This window comes from Lutjanus erythropterus, chromosome 23, assembly GCF_056507025.1.
Source record: "Lutjanus erythropterus isolate fLutEry1 chromosome 23, fLutEry1.hap2, whole genome shotgun sequence".
Classification (NCBI taxonomy): Eukaryota; Metazoa; Chordata; class Actinopteri; order Lutjaniformes; family Lutjanidae; genus Lutjanus; species Lutjanus erythropterus.
In genome coordinates this window covers 9,412,585-9,435,364 of record NC_139339.1, presented here as the reverse complement: position 1 = coordinate 9,435,364, position 22,780 = coordinate 9,412,585, and the positions used below count along the sequence as shown (strand labels likewise).

Here is a 22,780-nt window from a genome sequence, read left to right as displayed (position 1 = left end):
TACATGTTAAACTTGCTTCAATTTGTGGGTCTGTGCCAATCAGAAGACTTCCACTAACTCTGTTAAGAGACCAGAGACCAGATAAGATGCTATTTTAGTAAAAAGACAACAGAATTTATTCAAATTAGTCAATTCCACTTGACTTGAATCCATAAAAAAAAAAAAAAAAAAAACATATATATATATATATATATATATATATATATGTATATATATATATACATATATATATATATATATATATATATATATATATATATATGTATATATATATATATATATATAAAACTACAGAGTCAATCCCATAGCCAGTGTGGTTGTAAGATAACAATAGCCCACACAGCAAACTGGTCGACCAGCAGTAAACAAGCTAGCAGATTAGCTTGATAGTTGTCGTGTAGCTCGACTTCTACCTCTGTCTGCCTTGCACCCTCTTTGAGAGTATCCTGAATGCTGCTAGCTGATGGAAAACACAAGTAAACAGAACAGTTTTCAGTGTTCCAAAAGTAAATAAAAATGGCCTTTCAGTAGTAGAAAATGCATTCAACATGTTTAAACAAACTAAAAGGAGCAACCTTGCCTGCAGCAGTTAGACACAACTGAAAGATACAAAAGATGGAAAACTGCCTTTGGGGTTTATTTGGCGTGTCTGTGTGTGTTTTTGTGTCATGTATTGATGTTTTATGCCATTTTGTATGTAAATGTACGGCTGTATTTGTAAATGCGCATGCATGAGCATGAACATGTTGGTGCGTGTGTGTGTATATTGATATATGTATAGCTTTTATATCTTTTATAATGTACATCAGGTATAAATATGTCTATTTTAAATGCAAATCCTGCTTTTATTCAGGTGTTAACTGTGAGCATGAATATAAATAAAGTTAAATCAACTTAATAGGCCTCAAGGATACAATGATATTGGTGAGAGACACTGAACGTAACTGTATTTATTTACAAGAAAACACCACAGGGAACCTTTGACAATCTCCACCATTATTCTGCATGTTTAATGAAGACTGCACTACTGTGACAGCAACTACATTAGTGAAACAAAAAGGCAATTCTACGTCCTGAGTTTACAGGTGGCGTGATGTATTGCTTTCATTAAAGCGGAGAAATTACACAGCATCACATCCTTGTTTGCTGACCACAAAGCGCCTTCGCTTGACTCGGGAAAAGCAAAGTGCCTTGCTCAAGGGCGCGATTAGAGCAATCACGGAGAGTAATGGACCGGAAATCCAACTTTCAGAGATTCCCGTTTGATCTCTCGACTTTGAACAGGTGACTTCACAGGCTCGCCGACCTTCAGGCTGCCGCGGCCTGTTTTTTAATGTGCTCAGTTATTATGAGACATCGCTTCAGTCATCTACCAAACCTGGGTCACTTTTGACAACTACTTGTTGGATGTGTCTGCTCAAAGTGAGACCACCCATGACAGCGCTGGCTGCTACGGCCCCAAAATCAATTTGCGGCGGGACTACGTGCCCTCCCCGAGCCTTCTGCTATTCACCACGTGTCACGCCTTGTCCCTTCCCTCATCCTTCAAAGGCTGCGTATAATTGTTCCACTGGTGGCAGGCTTTAATTATTCACATGATGCCAAGGCTCAGGCGGTGGCAGCTATCACCTCATCCATCACCAAGAACTATGGCTCCGCCAATCCACAAATGCACTGTCTACCAGTCGCGTTTTGTGTGTGCCGATGTGTGTGCGTGTGCGCCATATATGATAAACATCTCGGAAGCAAACTGCTGATGCTGGTGTTCATTATTTTCAGATGGGTTTGAGATGAACAGAGGGATGGAGGGCGATCCTCTGCTTGGCATTACACTGCTTTATAGCCCACTTTGTGTTTCAGAGGAGCGGGCTGGGGAATTATATCTTATGCAGCTTCTGTAGGGAATACAAAAAGGCAGCCTGTGTCGCTGCCCATCTTTTTGTTAATCTCCTGTCTCTTTCTCTCTCTTTCACTCTCCATCTCCCTGTTCATGCTCGCTCTCCCTCCTCCCCGCTTCCTCTAAATCTCTCCATTCCCCGCGCTGTAATTTGTGCATCCTAAAATGCCGTAGACATTAACCGCAGTCGCCCGACATTCATCCGGCAATGCTATCTCCTGAAGTTAGCATTTTTCACTGTCAAAACAATGTCAATTCAGCAGTGGGGAAATGTACGCAGCTTGAGTAACCGTTCTGCTTCATTAAAAGTTGATGATAAGCAATAGCTATTGGAGCGTCATCTGCAAGATTGTTAAAGCCCCTCATACAAACACAAACACAGTTGTCAAGTTGTTAGCAGTGTCTCTGTGTAAGCAAGGAGCCATATTGGCCTTCTGGTTTCCTCATTTAAAACTGATATAACATACAAAGTGTCTTTTTTAATCATTTTAGATCACATCAACAGTCATTATATACAACTATATAACAATATATGCCAAAAATGCAAAAAAAAAAAAAAATCTTTGTATTCTTACTCTGAAAAAAATGTTGAGAAAATAAAGCGTAATACGTCAGGTTTTGAGATGCCTACATTTCAATATTTAAATCAAATTACTCCTGATTTTATGTCTGCCAAATTGCGCCCCATGACTGTGTATGGGAAAAACATCAGACTCGTTAAAATGCTTTGTAATGCGGGTAGAATACTGGAGTAGTAAGCATGTGTAGAAATGTGTTAAACCTGTATATATGAAAGGCTATTTGTGGAGAAACACTCCTGGAAGTGAAAAAGGAGGACTTTTTTGGGGACTGAGTAGTGGCTCAAAAGGACTGCAGCTTTGAAATACCTCTTTTTGTGCATGTGCGTCTATATATAAAACTGGAAAAGTGCTTTATCTAAAAATATCAAGGATTTTGTACACTTTGTGATACCGTCTTTCAAAAAAACAAAACCAAAAAAAAAAAAAAACACACACGATAACTAAATATTCGAAGCAACATTTCCTTTCACTTTCAAAAAGATGAGGGATGACAGGAGACACATTCAGCCTTTTGTCCCTTGTATGGGTCAAGCTCCAAAAACCCTGAATCCTCCACTTCTGTTAGACTCTCCCTACCAGGAAAACAAATAAATCAGGCTTTCTGGTTTAAAAACCTGACAAAATCAAGTGTTTTTTTCCGGGGTTTCGAAATGCTTATTCTCTCAGACTTGACAAATCTCATCCAGAGCAACAGGAGACATTTACAACTGTTTTCACAGGCTGAGTGGTGCTCAACACTCGTAAATGGATCTTGGTGTAAATTCAGATGCTCTGAAAGGATCCGCTGGTTAAGTGAACAAATGCACTTTTCTAGGAGGCTGTCCATGTACTGAACAGTAATTCTTGGGTTTGAATTCTACTCATGCAAAAATAAATGTCAAATCAATTATTTTTTAAGCGGCCTCTCTCAAAAATGTACCTTCATGTGATCTTTTGTGTGTTACAGACAGAAAAAAAAGGCAGATTGCGAGGCCTAATGTCCTTAAAATGTACTCACACTCTGTCGGTGCCGTAGCTGCGGTAGTCCACTGCAGCGGACACCGCCACAATTAGCGCCGGGACTCCGTAACCCACCAGGTAGAAGTAGCGCCGGCGCGAGTGCTCGCTCTCAAACACCTCCACCAGCATGATGTAGAGCTGCACGCCCTCCAGGAACATCCACGTGAACGCCGCCAGGAAGAAGAAGTGCAGCAGGGCGGCGAAGACAGCACAAGCAATCTGGGAAGGCAGGTAAGGAAAGAGCAAAAAGAAACAGAGGGGAGATGTGACTATTTGAAGCAAATTTTAATCATATCACTGAGAAAAGACGTGATTTCTCCCAGTTCCCAAGAACAGGTGTTAGCTGATTTCCTCAAGAATTAAACGCTGCGCCGAAGGGCAGAAAATGACCAAGATAATAAGGCAAACTGTCATTCGAGTGGTTATAACAGAGCAGCATTTTCTGACCTCTGCGTGTTTGTGTCTTCCTGACAATTAGCATTGCTAAGCTTTGTTTGGCTGAAGTGATTGGATGTTTGCCTGTAGTGACTGGCAGAAGGACACCGCAGCTACTGAGCCCATGTGGTCTTGTTTGCTGTAGCTGGCATGGATGAAAGAGAGATATGAAGAAGTGAAGTCAACAGTCCAAGAGCCATTTGGAGCTCATTGCATTTTATACCACGGCCAGGTGCGAGCACATAATGTAGTTACACACTTCCTGGGCTGATAGAGATACCTGCAGGCGAGGCTGGACTAGAGCAGACTGTCATTATGCATGTATGCATGTGCCCACACACTTTCTAACAATAATAAGATACAGTACTTACATGGATTGATCTAATTATTGGCGCAGTTGAACATAACTAGCGTATTTTGTCACTGAAATGGATTCAATTAAATAACTAAAAGGTTGAGTGGACATTAATTGCAGTCCAGGAGAGTGATCTTAGAGCCGGGCTGTGAATCACGACCATAAAATGTTATGGAAGGGAAAGGTGTAGGCCAAAGCATTATCTTTTAACTTCACAGGGAAGCAGCTTTGCGGATAAACTATGGCATGTGAGTTTTGGTTCTGATAGTTATAGTGGTATTTGAAGAGCAAAATATACAGTAGATGTTTTGATAGCTTTAGATCAGGAGTGTCGAATGCAAGGTCTGCAGGCTAGAACCAGCCTCACAAAGGGTCCGATTCAGCTTTGACTTCGCAAAGTGTTATAAATAAAATTTAAAGCAGTCATTAATTCCAGACCAGAATATATCTAAAACAGTCTATGAATACCAATTCTGGTCATATTTAAAGGCACTGAACATTGTGCAAAATATTGTCAATCAGCAGGTTCAGTACAAAAAAATCTGTCTCAGGCTTCTATCTTAAAACAATATTGGTGCTGAGGCACTGCCAAAACTGTTGATTTGTAAATGGTTTGTAACGCAGGGGATGACTAACTCCTCCCTTATTAGTTTCCATTTAGTTGCTGTCATGTGGTGATGCCCAGTAAACTGCATTGTCGTCGAGTTCCAGAATACATAGATGTGTTGTAAATTTGTAAATCCTTTTCTCACCAGAAAAAAACAGCGTATAGGTCAAATGCACATGCAGGTTATTCCGACTCATATATTTGTGAGGTGGCGACCTCTAGTGGGCGTAGTAAGTATGACAGGACAAGTCATAGAGGTTCAAGCCCTTCGTGAAGCAAAAATATATAATAATATAGAAGAATTTAAAGTCTTAAGTTACTTAGATGGTTAATTTATCTCCAACCACAATCTTTATCTAAACCTAAGTAGTTTTATTGCTTAAAACCGAACCAAATTGCAACTGTTTTACAATATAAGGCAAAGGTGTAATGTCACATGACTTATGCAGTGTAATCAGGGCTCAGTGAACCCCGCTGCTGCCAGTAATCTCCACCGGTAACATATGTTGTTTTGGAAGTCATTGGCAATTGACCTGTGCTGTTATGTAGGTTTGAGAATGTGTTGGTTGAAATCTCAGACTGTTCATTAATTGTGAACGCTTTCAGGATGTACATCTTTAGGCTAAAAATGGAAAAAAATGGAAGAATTGTTATTTATAGGTTATGATGGAATGGTTTTACTGGTCTGGTCCACTATAAATCGAACTAAAATGTATTTGACACCCCTTCTTCAGCTTAGATTTCTTTCTCTATGAATTTAGCATTTCTATTAATTATAATTCACCTGTACTCGGCTGTGAACTGTAGGTATACGTGGGATAATATGATCTAAATAATGACAATGAATCACTAAACAGGCTATTAGCAATAAGATGTATTCCAGCGTCTGACACCATTATAACACAGAGATCATTTCATACTGTGTTCAGACGATCACTCTGGCTTTTTTTTTTTTTTTTTTTACCCTCAGAGAGCAAAGCTAACCGTGTACTCTGCCTCATTAGTAAGCAAAAATGGCATGATTGCGGGAAGCTGTAGGTGGAATAAAGCCCTCTGCCATCCTGTATACATGTAATGACTCCACATTTGTCAACAGTACGAGTGTTGAGCACACACACTCGAAGATGACTGTGCGGTGACAGCATGCCTCCACCTGCTAGCACAGCTGAGCTCTTACAGGAAAGTAATGCCATCCAAACTACAGTTATTATACCAGAGGAAGGTTCAGTGTATTGAACAGCTTAATCCAGATGAATCTCAAGTGTTTACAAATTGGAAAACTGCAGCGGGACGTGGTCGAGGAGGGGGTGAACGGATGAATTCATGTCAGTGGGTTTGTACAGTATAATAATACTATGAGGAAGCGACAGTGAGTTGGCAGTGTGTGTGTGTGCGTCTGTGTGTGTGGGAGCAAATTCAAGTGTATGTTTGCTTCAGTGTAACCGAGGGAAGGAGCATTTGTTGAATGAGAAACATCCAGTTCTTCTCTTTCAGTATGTCGTCGCAGTGAGCCAGGGACAATGAAAAGAATTTCAGGGCCACTGTCGAGTACTCACTGAGAATGACCACTCGCAGCACAGCAGGACACTAAAGGTTACATTTTCTAAAAAAAAAAAAAAACACAATTTTTTTTTTAATCCAGAGAGAAGATGATGAACACTATTCAATGGAGGTTAATACAAAGATTTCAGGGAGCCCTTCCAGCAGCCCCCAGGGACTATGTAATTGCAAAAAGGTTGTGATTCAAGTTTTTTGTGCAAGGGGCAAAGACAAGTCTTCATTTTCATGCTTGTAACGCAGCGCTTACTGGCTTACATAGTAAAAACACTGAGTTCCTTCTGTTCAAAATGCTGCGTGTCTATCTGGACTAAAAACAATGAAGATATCACATCTATATTGGCCATTTTTCTCAGGTTTTTGTATTTTTTTATGTTACTACATGTTGGCAACTTCAGACATGTCAGATTACCTCATGAAAATGGTATTTTGGGAAATACTTTTTCTAAAATTCACTTATTAACATAATATTAACATGTTATATTTCGTTTGTTTGCTTAAAAAAAACAAGCTAAGTGTAATTAGAGACAATTTAGTGTCTAACAAGAGTTATGTGTCTGAATATTTCTTGGCTGGAAGCAGTAAGTAATTTTGTTAGCTCCAGACAGAACCATGCTAGCTTTTTACCTCCTGTTTCCAGTCTTCTGGCTAAGCTAACAGGGTGCAACATACAGCAAGATACAGCATTTACTGCACAGACATGAGAGTGGCATATATTTTTCTGTCCAAGTCTTGGCAAGGAAGCGAATAAGCATATTTTTCAGAAATACCGAACTATTCCCTTGAATTTTTTTCTGTTTAACTTCTATTATATCAATGGGTGACACTGTGTGGCCTTTCACAAGGACTACTTTTTTATTGTCCCTGAAATAATTGCAATAAAAGATATTATTGTCATTTCAATTTAATCAGACCCAACTGCAATGAACTTTTAATTCAGAAGAATATTTAGACGTTGGAATTTGAATGTGAAAAAATATTAAAATATCTGAAATAATTGAAACATTCATTTAAAATGCTTAAGTGCTGCTGTCTGATAACGGTGGGGAAAATCCCTGCTGTTTATTTCGGCATTATGTGACATTATGATATAAACAAACACACATGTATACACAAAGGGTAGTTGTAGTTGTTTTGAGGTAAGCGTGTTGAAATGAGCAAAAACAATTGAGGTCTTGTCCATATATTGTGGAATAACTCCATAACATAACTATTGCGGCAGGCCTGGATTCTGTTGATAGTTTCTTTTTTTAGTATCTCCTTTAATGGTTGTTATTCTCTGGAGTTCTTTGAGCAGTAAATGCAACAGTGTTAAATAAAATGATCCTTTCCAGTAGCACAACTGTCAAGTGTCTACCATCAGCAGTCTTACCGGCTGGTCACCCCGATTGATCCCCACCAGGAACAGGGACTCTGCGATGAACAGGCTGATGCAGAGGTTCTTGTGGATGGTGTTACGATCACTTTGGAGTCCGCGGAAGAAGCAGAAGGTGAAGAGGCTGATGAGGAGGCAGACCAGCGACAGGAGGATGCCAACCCAAGTAATGACGTCAAGAAGCATGTCGTGAACAGGGTCTGTGTTCTGGAAAAGAGGCAATGAGAGACATCCTGTCAGAATGAAAACATTTTTCTTCATGTTTTATCGAGAACCACGTTTTGGTATTTGACAAGACTAAAGGAAATATGTAAGTCGTGTTCAGGGATTCATTTGTAAAGCACAAAACAAAACAAAAAAACAATCAATAGTGAAAATGAAAAAGACATCCATAAAATCAAATCACCATTCTATGCCATCAACAACCCTAAAACCTATAACTTCATTATTATTACTTTTTGGGGGTAAAGTGCACTCACTCAACCCTCCAATAAACCACTACCAAGCGAGCCACAGGTGGCAGATATGAATCATGAATTAGTCAGCGTGAATCAATCTGAAATGCCCCCCTATTGTTTCATTTTGGACAGGCAACAAAGTGAAACAAAGTGAGCAGTCCACAGGGCCGCAGGTGTCTAAGACCGGCACCGCAGGAATACAATCAAACCACAACATGGTCAATAACTTTCACTGTTGCTTTTAGATAATTTTCTCTTTTCAAATAGTAATTTGCCACCCCAGCCAGTTTTGGGCCCTAAAAAGCCTTTTGCTGACAATAAATTCGTGGCTTTATGTGAGAGATAAGGATCAACAGTGATTCCACCACAGCCATGAAAGAGAATTTACATCAGTCCATAAAAGCCAAGTGCACATAGGGATGCTTGGACAGAAGCAGGGAAAAGGCAACACGCCCTAAAACAGCAGAGTCTGCAGAATGAGTGACTTCTGTGGCCCCAAACAGATTAAAACAAACACATTAGGAGCAAGAGCCTGCCAAGAAGCTGCCAAGGGTAAAAACTGGGGCCTGTTAGAACCGGACCCTAATTAGGAATGTGTTATAGGTGACATTTTGTCAATAAGTTCTGTACGAAATTTTGATGCCCCGTTCCTTTCTTGCTTGTTGAACAACCTTAATGGAAATTCTCTAAAACAGTGGTTCCCAACAAAGTGTTTTCCTCAGTCTTAGACTAACTAATATCAACTAATATGACTATAATTTGATTAACAAATATATATCCACATAAAGTGTGCGGCAGGAATGAGAAAATCCAGAAATTAGTTAGAAAATTAGCGCTGCCCCTTCCCTCATCTAAAAGTCAGAAGGTTTTCTGAAATTTGTGTTCATATATGAAGCTTACCTTGCTGACCTTTTCTGCAATAATAATAATCAACAGCTAAAAATAATCAAATTAATAATTAAAAGCTAGCAGTTACAGTTAAAACAGCTTTAAGTAATGGTTCAATGGTGACAATAGCTAAAAGTGATGGATAAATGAATTGTGGGCTACTGCTTAAATTAGTAGATAAAAATTTTGAATAATTAGATTATCTCTTATGTATTTTTAAGCTATTTTTAAATCTCCAACTTCTACTTTTTGCTAACTATTTAACCTCTTATCTATTAATTTTAGCTAACTATTCTAACCTCTTAATGACTACTTTTAGATAACTATAACTGTTTATTACTTTTATGCAGCTATTTTATCATCTTGCCATGACTTTTAGTTAGCTATTTCAATCTCTTATCTTTCAACTTCCCTGCTCATGTCCTAACTAGTTTCCATGCAGTCATATGGTGCTAAATTACAATATCTGACTTAACAGACTGCTGCAGGATGTCATATTTGTAGGCCAACCCAGAAGTTAGCTCGTTGCCACGTCTGCTCCTCCTTGTCAGACTGCTTGAGTTGCCCAGAAACTTTATTTTGTGCTACTTGCAAGAAGATCAGGGGCACAGCCAATCTCCTAAGGCATCCATCTGGAATGAAAAATATGTGTGTTTAAGAAATAAGAGAAAAATGTCGAAGATGGAAAGATTGGAGGACAAATCGAATGTGCACAAATGTGACTCGCCCCCGCTAAGTACTGTAACACGGATCCCGTATGACTTGGCCGCCCTTGCGACACAGCGAGTGAATTTCAGAGCAAATTACGTCTGCCCACTTTAGATTCCCCTATACTGATTCCCATCACGGAGGCCTGTTGGTGTGAGGTTAGGTGAGGAAGCTCTGCAGACCACAGAGGTTGCCACTCTGCCTGGGCAGAGCCCCCCGGTGAAAGGAAACTTTTCAGCAGAGGCATTGTGGCTGGCGACGTCTCAGCCATCATCCACCTCCCAGAACAAAGAAATCATTCCACAGTAAATCCATCACCCGGGTGTAGATACACTCCCTGCCCTTCTTTCTATAGCTTTGTCTCTTTTTCTCTCTTCGTCTGCTGCCTTCTCTTTCTCCTGACCCGGCTGCTCTCCAATTGAAGGTGAGATTGTGATGGATAGAGCTTGCAGCCACCGCGCAGCTCACTAGCCCAAGAGACCTTAGGGTCCCCTCACAATGCGCCACAGTTAGTACCACCCACCGCATCAATACCTCTGTAACGCAGCGGACTGAAAACAGACTTATGTGTCACATGCACCACACACCTTACCGAGCATGCAAGCACAAACATCAACATCTGTTGCCACCCACTGCGTAGGCACCCCTCTAAAGTAAAGGGGCTGAAATCAGACTGACACACATACACACACACAGACGTCTGCGCCATGTAACATCTTGCCAGCCCCCCCACCACTCCCACTCTCTCCCCACCCCTCCAACGTATACACAACGGCTCATCAGGCAGGAAAATCAAAAGAGCACTCTCCCCAGACTCAAGGAGCACTGCGGCTGTTATTGTACCAGAGCCCCTTAATGATCAGCATCTGTTCCCCTCTCTGCTAGCGTTAGCTGAGCTGCCACTAAACAAGGCTTTTGTTGCGATACTTCATCCCCCAAGTTTCCTCACTTTAACTTGACTGGGGGGGAGGAAAGGGAAGAAGGGGGGAGAAAAAAAAAAGAAAGAAAGAAAGAAAAACCACCCGTGGATGTTGATGGTCCCTCTCCCCCTGCCCCCCGCGGAAAATACTGCTGACTGTGGTCGAAATATGATTTAAAGAGGTGCTGGTTTGAGAGACATATTAGACATATAGTATGCTTTTCCTGCGTTATTTCTCAACGTAAGCAAATATTTTCTTGGGTTTGTCCTAAGCCATAGCTCTGAGTCATACATTATTTGCTGGAGGCCTAGGCTGCGTACACAGCCTTTGATATCAAACATCCTTTACTCTTAAGTCTGGTGGTTAATATACAGTGTCAGTGTTTGATGTATACACAGTTTAGCTGAGTTTTGCTTAGCTTTTGCATGTGCTGATCTTAAACTGTCGATGCTAATTAGCTGTCTGCCTTTAAGTATTTGTAGCACTTAAGAATCTGTTGAAATAATGCCTGTTTGATGTTCATTAGCATTCAGACATAGTCGTCATGTCAAATCTCAAAAGTTCCACCCAGGTAGTCCTTAAGTCCCAAGAGGGATGACAGTCGGCTGTGAAGAGGTTGGCAGATTCCTTTAAAATAACCTTCCCCCCCAACCATCACTTTTTTCCTCCCTTTTTTTAAATCAATGCCCAGCATGCTGAAAATGAGGACTATCCCTCTGGGAAATTAGGAAGCCTCAGAAGCTCACCAAAATGTTTGGATGCAGTAATTATGTTTAGTTAATAAATCAAGATGTCACTCTGTGATGCCTCGCCCGGTGTTTTACATATAGAAGACACTTATTTAATGGCTGTGTCATGTTTTGGCATCTATTTTGGCAGGTCTTTTCCTCCCCAATGGTAGCATGATACAAAACTGTCACAGAGCTGTTTCCAATACCAGATGTGAATCGCTCAGGGAATCTTCGCGTCTGCTTCAGTGACGTGTGCTTGTTAAATCTTTTATAGCAGCGATTTCTAACCTTTTTTTTTATGTCAGATGTGCCCCCACAGCTGTGGCAGATGAACTCAAGAACATCATCAATCTGTCATTTTCAAAATGTGTTAATTGATTTTGAACATAATATTATTTAAAATGGTTACCTAAAAGTAAGAGATAAAAGTTTAAAAACAGTTAGCTTAAAGTAAGACAACAGAGGTTAAAATAGCTAGCTAAAAGTAATAGACAGCAGGTTGAAATGGTTGGGTACAAGTAACAGATAAAAGGTTTGAGTTGTTAACTAAAATTAATAGATAAGAGCTTATAATAGTTGGCTAAAAGTAATAGGTAAGAGTTCAAAACAGTTAGCTTAAAGTAATGGATAAGTAGTTAAAATAGTTAGCTAAAAGTGGTAAATAAGAAGCTAAATTAGCTAGCTAAAAGTAATAGATAGGTTGAAATAGTTTCAAGTAATGGATAAGCAGTCGAAACAACTAAAAGAAGTGATTAAATATTGCCAGTAGTAAGCTAAAAGTAAAAATGGTGACAATAGTGAGCTGAGACGTCAGCAGTCACAATGTCTCGGAGGAAAGGTTTCCTTTTACTGGGGGCTCTGCCCGGGCAGTGTGGCAAATGATGTGATCTGTGGAGCCTCAGCACCTAACCTCACACCAACAGGACTCCATGATAGGAATCGGTATAGGGGACTCTAAAGTGGGCAGACGCAATTTGCTCTGAAATTCACTCGCTGTGACCGAGTCATACGGCATCCATGTTACTTAGCGGGGGTGAAGCACATTTGTGCGCATTCGATTTGTCTTCCAATCTTTCTCTCCTACATTTTTCTCTTATTTCTTAAACACACATTTTTCATTCCAGACGGATGCCTTAGGAGATTGGCTGTGCCCCTGATCTGCTCGCACGTAGCACAAAATAAGGTTTCTGGGCACTCGAGCAGTCCGACAAGGAGGGGCAGACAATGGCAGCGAGCCTTTTTGCCGCGTGCGCTGGTCACTCCGGCCAAGCCATCTGAACCCGACATCACATCATATGCACTTAATTACCATAACATCCAAAGCCAGAATCTCCTGAACCAGTCCTCTGAAATGCGTAAAGAGGGTGAAGTGGTGAAGAGAACAGAGCGTCAATCCTTTATACCTCAAAGAACCGCTCTGAGCAAAGGGCCATGAAGCCAATCCAATTAAAATGCATAAATCTCCCTATATGCCTCCAGAGCTGGGCTTTGACTCATGAAATACGGTCAGGCAGGGCAGACAGTTGCGCTAAGGGGTAGTGGCCCACTGCAGGGAGTCATGTGACAAGTTCACCTACAGTATGACCAAGGATTTATGATCTGCACAGGGATGAGGAACAGTTGCAGCGAGGACATATGAATCAGGGGTCCTGGCAAATTCGTCATGTTTAAAATGGCTGGGAGAGAGCTTTCAGCTTGCATGGCGGGAGCAGACATTCAGCTTCATTCAACTGAAGGAACAGCGTCACTGACAGTAGCTAAAGATAATAAATCAACCTTGCCTTTAAATTATGATTTGAACTGCCTAGTTGTTTCAAAGAGTTCCTATTTCTCAGTTAACATTTCTTGGTTCAAGCCATTTTTCAGTACCTTTTTTTTCTTTCAATTTCTCAGAAATTTGTGGTCGAAAAGCTGATGTTAAGCTTCATTGCTACCATTAAAAGTTAGATAATACTAATTCTCTATGAAACGTGGAATATTCTAAGGACCACTGAAAAGCTGATGCTAAACTGAATTGCTGGCTTCGAAAGGTGAATAATATCAATAATCTATGAAAGTTCTGTTACAGCGTGATCAAGGATTTATTATCTGCACAGGGACGAGGAACAGTTGCGGCGAGGGCAAATGAATCAGAGGTCCTGGCAAATTCGTCACATTTAAAAGGGCTGGGAAAGAGCTTCCAGCTTGCGTGGCGGGATCTGACATTCAGCACATGCATCTAATGTCACACTGTGTTCTAAAATACAATAACTATGATATAACGTCCAAGGCCGGACTTTTGGTTGCTATGGCAGTTAACATGGTCTCCATCTTCTCTGTCTGTGCCTTAAGCATATAAATAGATTTATTTTGAGCCATCTCTCTCTCTCTCTCTCTCTCTCTCTCTCTTGCTGTGTGTACAATGGCATGCTTATGTGTTGCATCATAAAACACACAGCTAACCTTGACTGTCCTTTCTCATCATAGTTACTGTCTGATGGTGCCAGCGTGGAGATGTTCTATAAGGACAGTGATGAATGTTACCCAAATATCACCCTCTCCATCATGTAGTGAGATGTGCCATTGATTTATACTTACTGGTCTGTCGGGAATAGTGCCACTTACCAGTAGCTCAATGCTTCCCTGGGGCCTATCTTAGCGCACTACGTAAATAATGGCCTGTAGGTGGAACCAGAGCAGGTCTATATTTCTTGAGCTGGGGCTCATGCTTTTAGCCTGTATTTAAAAGAGTTTTTTGTTTTTTTTTATCTCAATGCCCACTGGCTATCTTCACAAATGGTAGGCTTAAATTCAAAGGAAGGGGTTCAATAAAGAGCCTCAGGAGCTTGAATGGGCACGAGCCATTAGGGGATCTTTAAAAAAAAAAATGTTTAAAGCAGACCCTGATGAAATATCCACGGCGTGTTTTTGTGACAGTCATTGAGCTCCATCCATTGAAGCAACACCAACTGACCCAGAAAGGTTTATGCAACAAAGAGGCTAATTTGTTGCGATCAAACGGTTTCATTTCAAGTGTTCATGTGGTCTCCGAGTTCAAGACATCCAATTGAAAGGCTACATCCTGCCTTTCAATATGGAGTCAAGTGGAGTGAAATCATTCCCAATACATTTTAAGAATCTCTATTCGCAATAAACGTCTCGAGGCTCGGTAACAGGACATCTCGAGGTTAGAATCATCAGTGCTCTTCTTAGCAAAGTCACATGAAAGTACACACACTCTCATCACTTGTCTGCAATCATACAAACAAACATACAAAAGAGACATATAATCTCTCACGCGCAGCTGCCATCTGTGAGGACGGTTTTAATTTGTTTGTGCGGCCAACGGCGCTTCCTCAGCTCGCAATGCAGGATCAGTCAAAGGCATCAGCTCTCTGGCTAGAAAGCTCAAAATCAGAAAACAAAACAAACAAACAAAAAAAAAGGGGCTCATGTGGTGACACAGGCAGTGGTGATCCCTGTGTCTGACAGATAACATGTGAGTGGGTGTATTCATGAAAACTAGAAGGCTTGCTTCAAATATCTGATATTAAGGAGATAATTTGGATTGTTTGATGGAGGACTGTATGAGGTACTTATCGTTAGTCAGTAGCAGTCAATATCAGTTTAAGTGTACACTACATTCATAATATTTTCACCATTTTACCTTGCAGTCAGACAGCCTTTTCCGATGGGGAACCACCGTTATGTGAGCTCTCCAAACCAACCAAAGTCCATAGCTGAAATCAGTGATTTTACCTCACAGAACACAGAACTTGCTTGACTACTGCTGCTTTAATCCTTCAGTTTTTTTTTGCGTTACCGTGTGACTTCAGTGCTTTAAAAGGATAGTTCGGGCTCATCAAAGCCACACAATAACACAAAAAAACTAACAGATCGAGGCAGCGGTAAATCAGCAACTCTCGAGTTCTCCAAATTGAAATTACTGATTTCACCTATGGAATTTGGTTGGTTTGGAGAGAGCAATATTTGGCTTATATAACGGATTTGGCTTCTATAAGGGATAAAAATAAATATAAAATAAAAATAGAATTGAATAAAAAATTCTAAACAGCATAGATTTAAACTAATTTTTTTTTTTTAGGTGAGACTTTCTTTAAGTGACTAAAACATCTTTTGTTGCTGACCTCATCCACAGCAGTACATTGCTTAACTTAATGCTGGTTCTCCTCTCTGCTTCTCCAAACTGAGGGCGTGCTGACCGCCATCTACTGTAGGTAGACCGATGATCGATAAGTGCCTTGAAATAATTTAAACTACCCCTTTAATGAGTTCTTGAGAGCCTGCAACTTGGAAAAAAGATTTCACATTCGGTAATTTGGTTAAGGACATTGCATTAGAAACTGCAGAGGCTCTAAACATCTTTGGGTATTCACTTGTAATTTTTTTTAACCATGTTCAAACTATATGAATTAGAAATTATTCTGAAAAACTAATTGACTTCAAACATAATTAATCCCAATGAGACACAGTGTGGAGTTTCTCCACTGCTGAATTCGTCTGATAATCATACAGTGCATTCTGGTTCAAGGGTTTCTTTTGCATATGAATGTGTGGGCAAAGTTTTCACCTTGCCCACACTCACAATCAATGTCAAGTGGAGCATGACTACAAGGCACTTATTGTTAAGGAGTGTATTAGTGCACATATATTACTTTAATAACAAATGTTTTGTCTCAAAGGAGCTAAAGTTTAGTCAGTAAGACCTTGGAAATCCTGAAGGTAACGGAGCTAAAGACTGTAGAACACGTTGGCTATGATTATATATAATGAATGTGTAATGACTCCTATTTCCTGATGACAATGAATCAAATCCAGCTTGGAGAAAATCTAAGTCTACAAATCATCTTTAGAAATTGGCTGCTTTTTCTACCAGATGTGAGCTGAAATCAAGGGCATCAATTTGTGTTAAAAAGTAGAGGACATAAGGGTTCGAATGAAAAAAATATTTTCTAAAACATGCAATTACTAGGAAATGTAATGAGGTGACCATTATGAGGTCAAAGCAGATAATTACAGCAGGTTGGGGAAAAAACTGCATAACAGTGCATCAAAAGGGCATAGCCTACAGGCTACTACAGAGTCGATAACATTAAAATAGTCAGCACAAAAAACAAAACAACATGAATGCATAAATACACAAATCTACAGCTGATATCACAGCTAATGTGATAACAATGATAACAATATTGAATATCACTGCCATAAAATATGACAAATTGGGAATAATTTGTGAAAGATGTGGAATATTTTAAGGATTGTTGAAGAGCTGGTGCTAAACTGAATTGTTAGCTTTAATTTGTATAAAGAAGCAGGAGGAAGATGAACAGTTGAAAAAGGGATGAAGGAGGTAAAATGTACTATAAGCAGGGAGCTAAACAGAAATCACTGTCAAGGACACAATGTCACATGTATGATCAGGAGCATTTTTAATTTGCGTGAAAAATGTGGCGCTTTAAAAGCAATCATAACTTGGCGCTAAGAAACGCAACGCTACGAGCACGCCACAGACGACAGCTCATTAAGCCCGACATAAAGATCCCTGAATGTAACACTATCATTATTCCCAAACAGCATGCATACGATCCATCGGCCAAAAATAAAAGACGAGATGAAAGATGACGGCGATACTGTAGTGAGCTTCTGTCCTCCAAAGGAAAATTGTAATTACAGCATGCCTATCTTTTTTTTTTTTTTTTTCCCACTCTGAGATGCCACTGAGAAATAAACAAGGTTAGAATATAATCTGTTGCTCTGAGGGTAATGAGTAATAACAATGCAGAGATCAGCGGTGGTATGTTCGGTTACCATGGATACAAAAACAGATAGTCTCTTCAATTTATGACATTTTTTTTTTCTTTCTGCCTCTCTCCAGCACGCACAAACACACACTCTTCCCACTTTCCCTCCATTCACTGTGTTCCCAGATACAACACGATGACAGTTTGTCAAATAAAAAGCTTCCGTATCTCCCATTCAGTGGCACCTTCCAACAAGCCGCCTTTTATAACATCCAAGCGGAAAAGATAAAGAATAAGGGAAGGTGAAAAAAAAAAAAGAGAACGCTATCGCTCAGAACTGGGGCGTAACTACTGTCCACTTTCCTCCCTCCGGTGAGGAATGTTTGGGATTGGCTTGACTGAAAGCGCTCCTTTCACGGCTTCCTTATTTTTTTTCCTTTTGCTGCTTTGCTTTCATCGCGTGAAGGCTCCCATTCTTCGCGACTCCCTCTCTATTCCAGACTCGGCTTCGGCTCTGCAGAGAGCTTAGCGGGTCCAAAAGTCATGCTGCTCAGTGACAAACAGCGGCTCTCTCTAGCTAGAAGTAAACCACACCATCCCTGACTCCCCTGGGGTGGTGTGTGTATGTGTGTGTGAGAGGTAAAAAACCTTGAATTTTAGATTTCTGTGCATGATTTCGTACATGAATGTCGGGTTAGTACATTGTGTTTGTGTGAGAGAGATAGAGTTGGACTGGGGAATAGAGTGAGGTGAAGGAAGGTCTAGTGGTTTTATGGACAAGCGCCAACTGGGACGGCGCTCAGAGAGTTTTTTTTTTTGCTATGGATTCAGAAGAGAGGCTCTGGAGAGACAGATGCCACACCAGATACCAAAAAGTAGTCTGCCCTGTCAGCAGCGAGCTCCTCAAACTTTCCTGTGACAGAAATAATTAAGCCGTCTGTCAGCATCAGAACTACGACACAACTTCTTCCCTGACCGCCAATATTCTCCGACCTTTTCCTTCTTCAACTTGCCAGGGGTTTTTTTTTCCACTTCCAACATCCTCTCTAGACGTCTCCTCTGCCTTTTTCTATTTTTTTTTTTCAGCGTCATAAGTGCTGCCTGCAATAATCGCTCTGCACAAATCTCACAGCCAAATTACAATTTCTTTAACAGGTTTTTTTTTGTACAACAACTTCCATTAGCACCCTCCAATTAACTGCTCTCCAGCACTCCACATCACACGTACTGTACTCATTTCATTTCACTTTGTGTTTCTGTGGCTAACCTACAGGCAAAAAAACAAACAACAAAAGAAAGGTACTGAGAGAACACCGCCATATGGGTATATACTGTAAATGTTCCCTTCACTCCCTCCGTTCTGTCTTTACATAAACAGATAAATAAATAAATACATTGATGCATAAATAAAAGAAGCACGTGGGAATGGCTCAGACAGTTTGGGGTTTAATAGCATTAATCTTAATCATCCTTCAGCCCCTTCCTAATAAAAAATATTTAAGTATGGCTCTCAATAATTTAAAGAAAGAAGAGGTAAATATGAAAACGGAGCAGAAGTCAGGCTGTTATCCTGGGTTAGCATACAACTTGACATTTAAATTTATGAATGGAGAAAACAAACAAGATATAATGTGTTCATTAGGAGCTGGTCGGCTTATTGTTTAACTTGAAAAAAGAGTGGGGTTAGCTGATTCTACGTTTCCTGGCTGGTGATCATGTTTTCATCTAACTCTTGGCAAGAAAGTACACCAAAATATTCCTAAGAGACTGACATTCAGAGAACTAAGAGTACTACTGCCAGGTAGATTATTCATTTGCTACTAGAATAAATGTTAGCTTACGTTATTTTTGATTTAATCAATGTTTTGTACACTGCTGTCTGTTAGCACAAAGTAAGACATGGTATGGTACTGATACGAGACTTGTTACATTTAGATGAATCTGGAAATATTTTACAAACTTGGAATCAGAGCCAAACTGGAGCCCCCAAACTATCCCTTTAACTGTGCCACCATAAAGCAACGAATGGCTTCCACATGTGGCCAGTCAAAGAGAGAGGCGTTAAAGGTAAAGACATCTCCTTTTAGTACCTTCACCAAAGCCATGGAGTTTCAAAAAGGTCTGAATGCCAAAAGAAATCATTTATGAAAAGCAATTTTATAAGCAAGCATTGTTCACGCCACACACTGGAGCAAATCATATATGTGGTACACACCACACACTGGAGGTTTAGGATGGCTGCGGTCAATACACACTTTACACTGACAGGGTCATTGTGCTATATGAATAGGGTGTGTATATTGGCACTTAAAATGTTAGTCTACAAAGTGCTGTGAAGGTCAGAAAATTGTTGAGTCTCTTTTTACCCTCTGAACTAAAAAGCAAGGGAAATATAAAACATACACTGACAAACAGCGATGAAAGAGATGCTTTCTGCTTCACAATGTTTTGTGCTGTCTGAACCTCACTTTTCCTGTCAACCAATCACCTCGGAATGGATTGGCTGTGTAAGCCGCGCACGACGGTTCGATGCGTTTTCATCTCTCTCAGCTGCGTTTGGCACATTTTTGAGGATAAACAGAAGCAAGGAAGGGACGCGAAGACAGCCTACCTTTACATCCACATGGGCCATGAGGACTGCAAAGTTGGTTAGGTGGGTACAGGAGCATGTGGTGTGTGTCCTGTTGGTGCCTAGCAAGCGGCAGTCCTGCGTCGACCAGTAGCCAGTCATGGTTCTCTTGGAGTAACTCCAGAACGAACAGTTAGGGTTGAAGTTCTCCTCAGATTGCTGTTAGAAGGCAAAAAAAACCCCAGAATAAATAAGCAGACACATCAGGGGCCTGGAGTTAATCACACATTAGCTTTGTCCATGTCTACTTTCCTTTGAGTGCAGAACAAACATCCTCAAAACCGGCTAATTTTTTTTCCCCCACTGCAGACCGTATCCGTTCTAAAGTGAGTAGCAGGTGGTTTTCCTGTCATACAGCATCAAGCAGCCCCATGCCTGTTTTTCATTGTGTTTTTTGACCTTTCTCTTTAACTTTCACTGCGTGAGAATGGACTGCCCTACTGTTTAATGGGCACAACCGCTGTCTGCGCCGGGCTACGGCTCTAACGACAAGCACGCCTCCCTGCTATCTCGCTTGCCATTTTATAAAAGTAATCCATGACGCTGAGGTCGGGTAACACATGAGCACAACAAAACATAACTGCTGATAAATAGATGCCTTTCCCTCTTGAGCCCAATTTTGTTCTGCAGCCTCGGAAACAAAGGAGAGCACACTCACGGTCCTCTCCTTTGTGACTCACTGCTTCCAAGGTTAAACCTATCTGCTGTCTTACTATAAACACCACGCACGAGGAGCTGTAGTTTTTTCATAGTTTCACACTCGCTGTAGGGTAATTAGTCTAATAAGGTTTATCCTCTGTGAATGTAAATTTGCTGCTGATTGAGTTTACCCTTCACACAGCCAAACCCTGTGTAAAATATTCCGCAGCAAGGAGATAGGATGACCCTCTGTCCCATTAATGACTTTAATTGGTCCCATTAAGTGGTGAGGCAAGGAAGCAAAACAATAACTAGAGGACACACCATCATCCCAGAAGACCAGTGATCCAAAACCTCACAGTTGAAAGGGGGGCTTAACTGGGAGAGGCCAGAAAAACAGGAAACCACGTTCGGTCGCACAGTTGAGATATCTGTCATTTTTTTCAAGGGTAAAGTTGAAGTCTGCTCAACTCAACAAGGTAGTTAATTAATAATGTCTGGAAGCATAATATAGCCTAAATTACTTGATGCATATAATTTTCTCTTACAGTAGTGGCTGCATAATCACATTCAGTTCACCTAAGGCTGCATTATTAGGGCTTAGTAACGAGTTACTGTAAGTCCTGTAACAAGACAAGTTAGGTAATTACTTTTTCAAATGACAATGACTGAAATTCAAGTGGACTCATTACTTGTTACCTTTGTCTTAGCTAAAAATAGTCTACAGCTGCAGAGGATAGCAGACTAATGCAACATAATCCCCCATGTACGATCTCACAGTGGTGCAAGACAGTTAAGGCAATGTGAGCATCCTTTTCATCATAATATGATATAAACCGTTCATCAGGTAATTATTTATTAACTACTGTAGAAACACTTTGTAAACAGGTAAATCCAATGTCTGATCTTTTTCTACCAAATCCTACTATCTCAACCATAGGCAATAAAAGTGTAGCTTAGAGGTAAGAACGCAGTAACCTCACCAGAAAGGCTCAGAATTACAAAGATTTTAACAAAATCGTTGTTTATAGATGAAGAAGTTCACCTGGGGGATATTACACAAAGAAGCATAATTTTAATGGGGCTCAAACTAAGTCAAAACAGCACAAAATGATCAAATAAAAAAGTGTACAGAGCACTGATAAATGTCAATAACACTGACAAATGTTGTGTTCTCTGCAGTGATGAAGTAAAAAAAATAAATAAATGCAAAAAAAAGTGAATAATTAAAGAAAACATGGAGCTGGTTGATTGAAACGTACTTGTATGACTGGTAGAACTGACGGGATGCAGCAGTGATTGGTCAAAGTTGCTGAAAAGTTGCAAAGTTTGGGGAAACGTGCAGAATTCTCAGGGACTGGTTGAATTTGCATGAATTATCGCGATCGCAACCTTGCAGCTTCCTGGAGGGACTGATAAATAATTCCCATCAGTGATAATTGGTCTTGCATAGCTCCACACATTATTTTTATGATTATTATTACATTCTGCTGTTGCAGAACAAGAAAAGCTCTGCCTGGTTTGTATTCTTTTCAACCAATCATGATCGTCTTGGGTGGTGCTACGCCCAGGATTCAGTGATGTCATTAGCAACCAGGTGCTAACTTGTCATTTTCAGTGTGTAGGTTGCAAGCACAGAGGTTGTTGTTATTTCCTGTAGGGATGGGGAGTTTGAGAAAGGATATATGCTGTGGCTATGGCACAGTATTTTGTAAAGTAATTCAATATCTTTTGAGAGAAGTAACTAGTAACTGTAATCACTTAATTTCAGCAACTTGCTCAACACTGCCTCACACTAGTAATATCCATTTATGATTATCACAGTCATCCAAGTTTGTCTCTGATTGTTAGAGCCAAATCTAAATCAAGCTGAGCTAAGAAGAAAAATAATATCACAGCAGTGTACAAGTATCCTAAAATATAAGGGATCCTCACAGAAAATAATAAGAAAACGCTCATGCTTGCAGCCACAACCATGCTTGGGAAGCAGAGACCAGTTAATCAGAGTGTAATCTCTTAACAACGCGTCTGCCTGGTTTACCAGAGAATAGGGAGCTCTTGATATGAAGCATCAGAGCGAGCGCTCTACATACAAAACATCAATATTGCATCCAATGAAGTTTAATGAATAGCGGAAGCTGTAACTGTAATCATGATTATTATATGATTAATTGCACAGCCCCAGTGTAAACGCTAAGTGGCATCTACAGTATACGAAAATGTTTGTATGTTTATGGCAACTTTAATGGGATGAAATGAC

General features: G+C 40.3%; 1 protein-coding gene across 9 annotated transcripts in view; it reads right to left on the bottom strand.

Annotated features, from left to right (window-relative positions):
• LOC146305598 (adhesion G protein-coupled receptor L3) overlaps positions 1 to 22,780 on the bottom strand; it is a 299,312-nt gene that overhangs the window by 35,737 nt on the left and 240,795 nt on the right. For all 9 annotated transcript variants that reach the window (XM_084711654.1, XM_084711646.1, XM_084711647.1 and 6 more), the window contains 3 exons: positions 19,864 to 20,040; positions 7,804 to 8,013; positions 3,476 to 3,696 (listed from right to left, as the gene is read on the bottom strand). In XM_084711654.1, the coding sequence (XP_084567780.1) occupies positions 3,476 to 3,696; positions 7,804 to 8,013; positions 19,864 to 20,040 (608 nt within the window). The remainder of the gene's footprint in view (positions 1 to 3,475; positions 3,697 to 7,803; positions 8,014 to 19,863; positions 20,041 to 22,780) is intronic.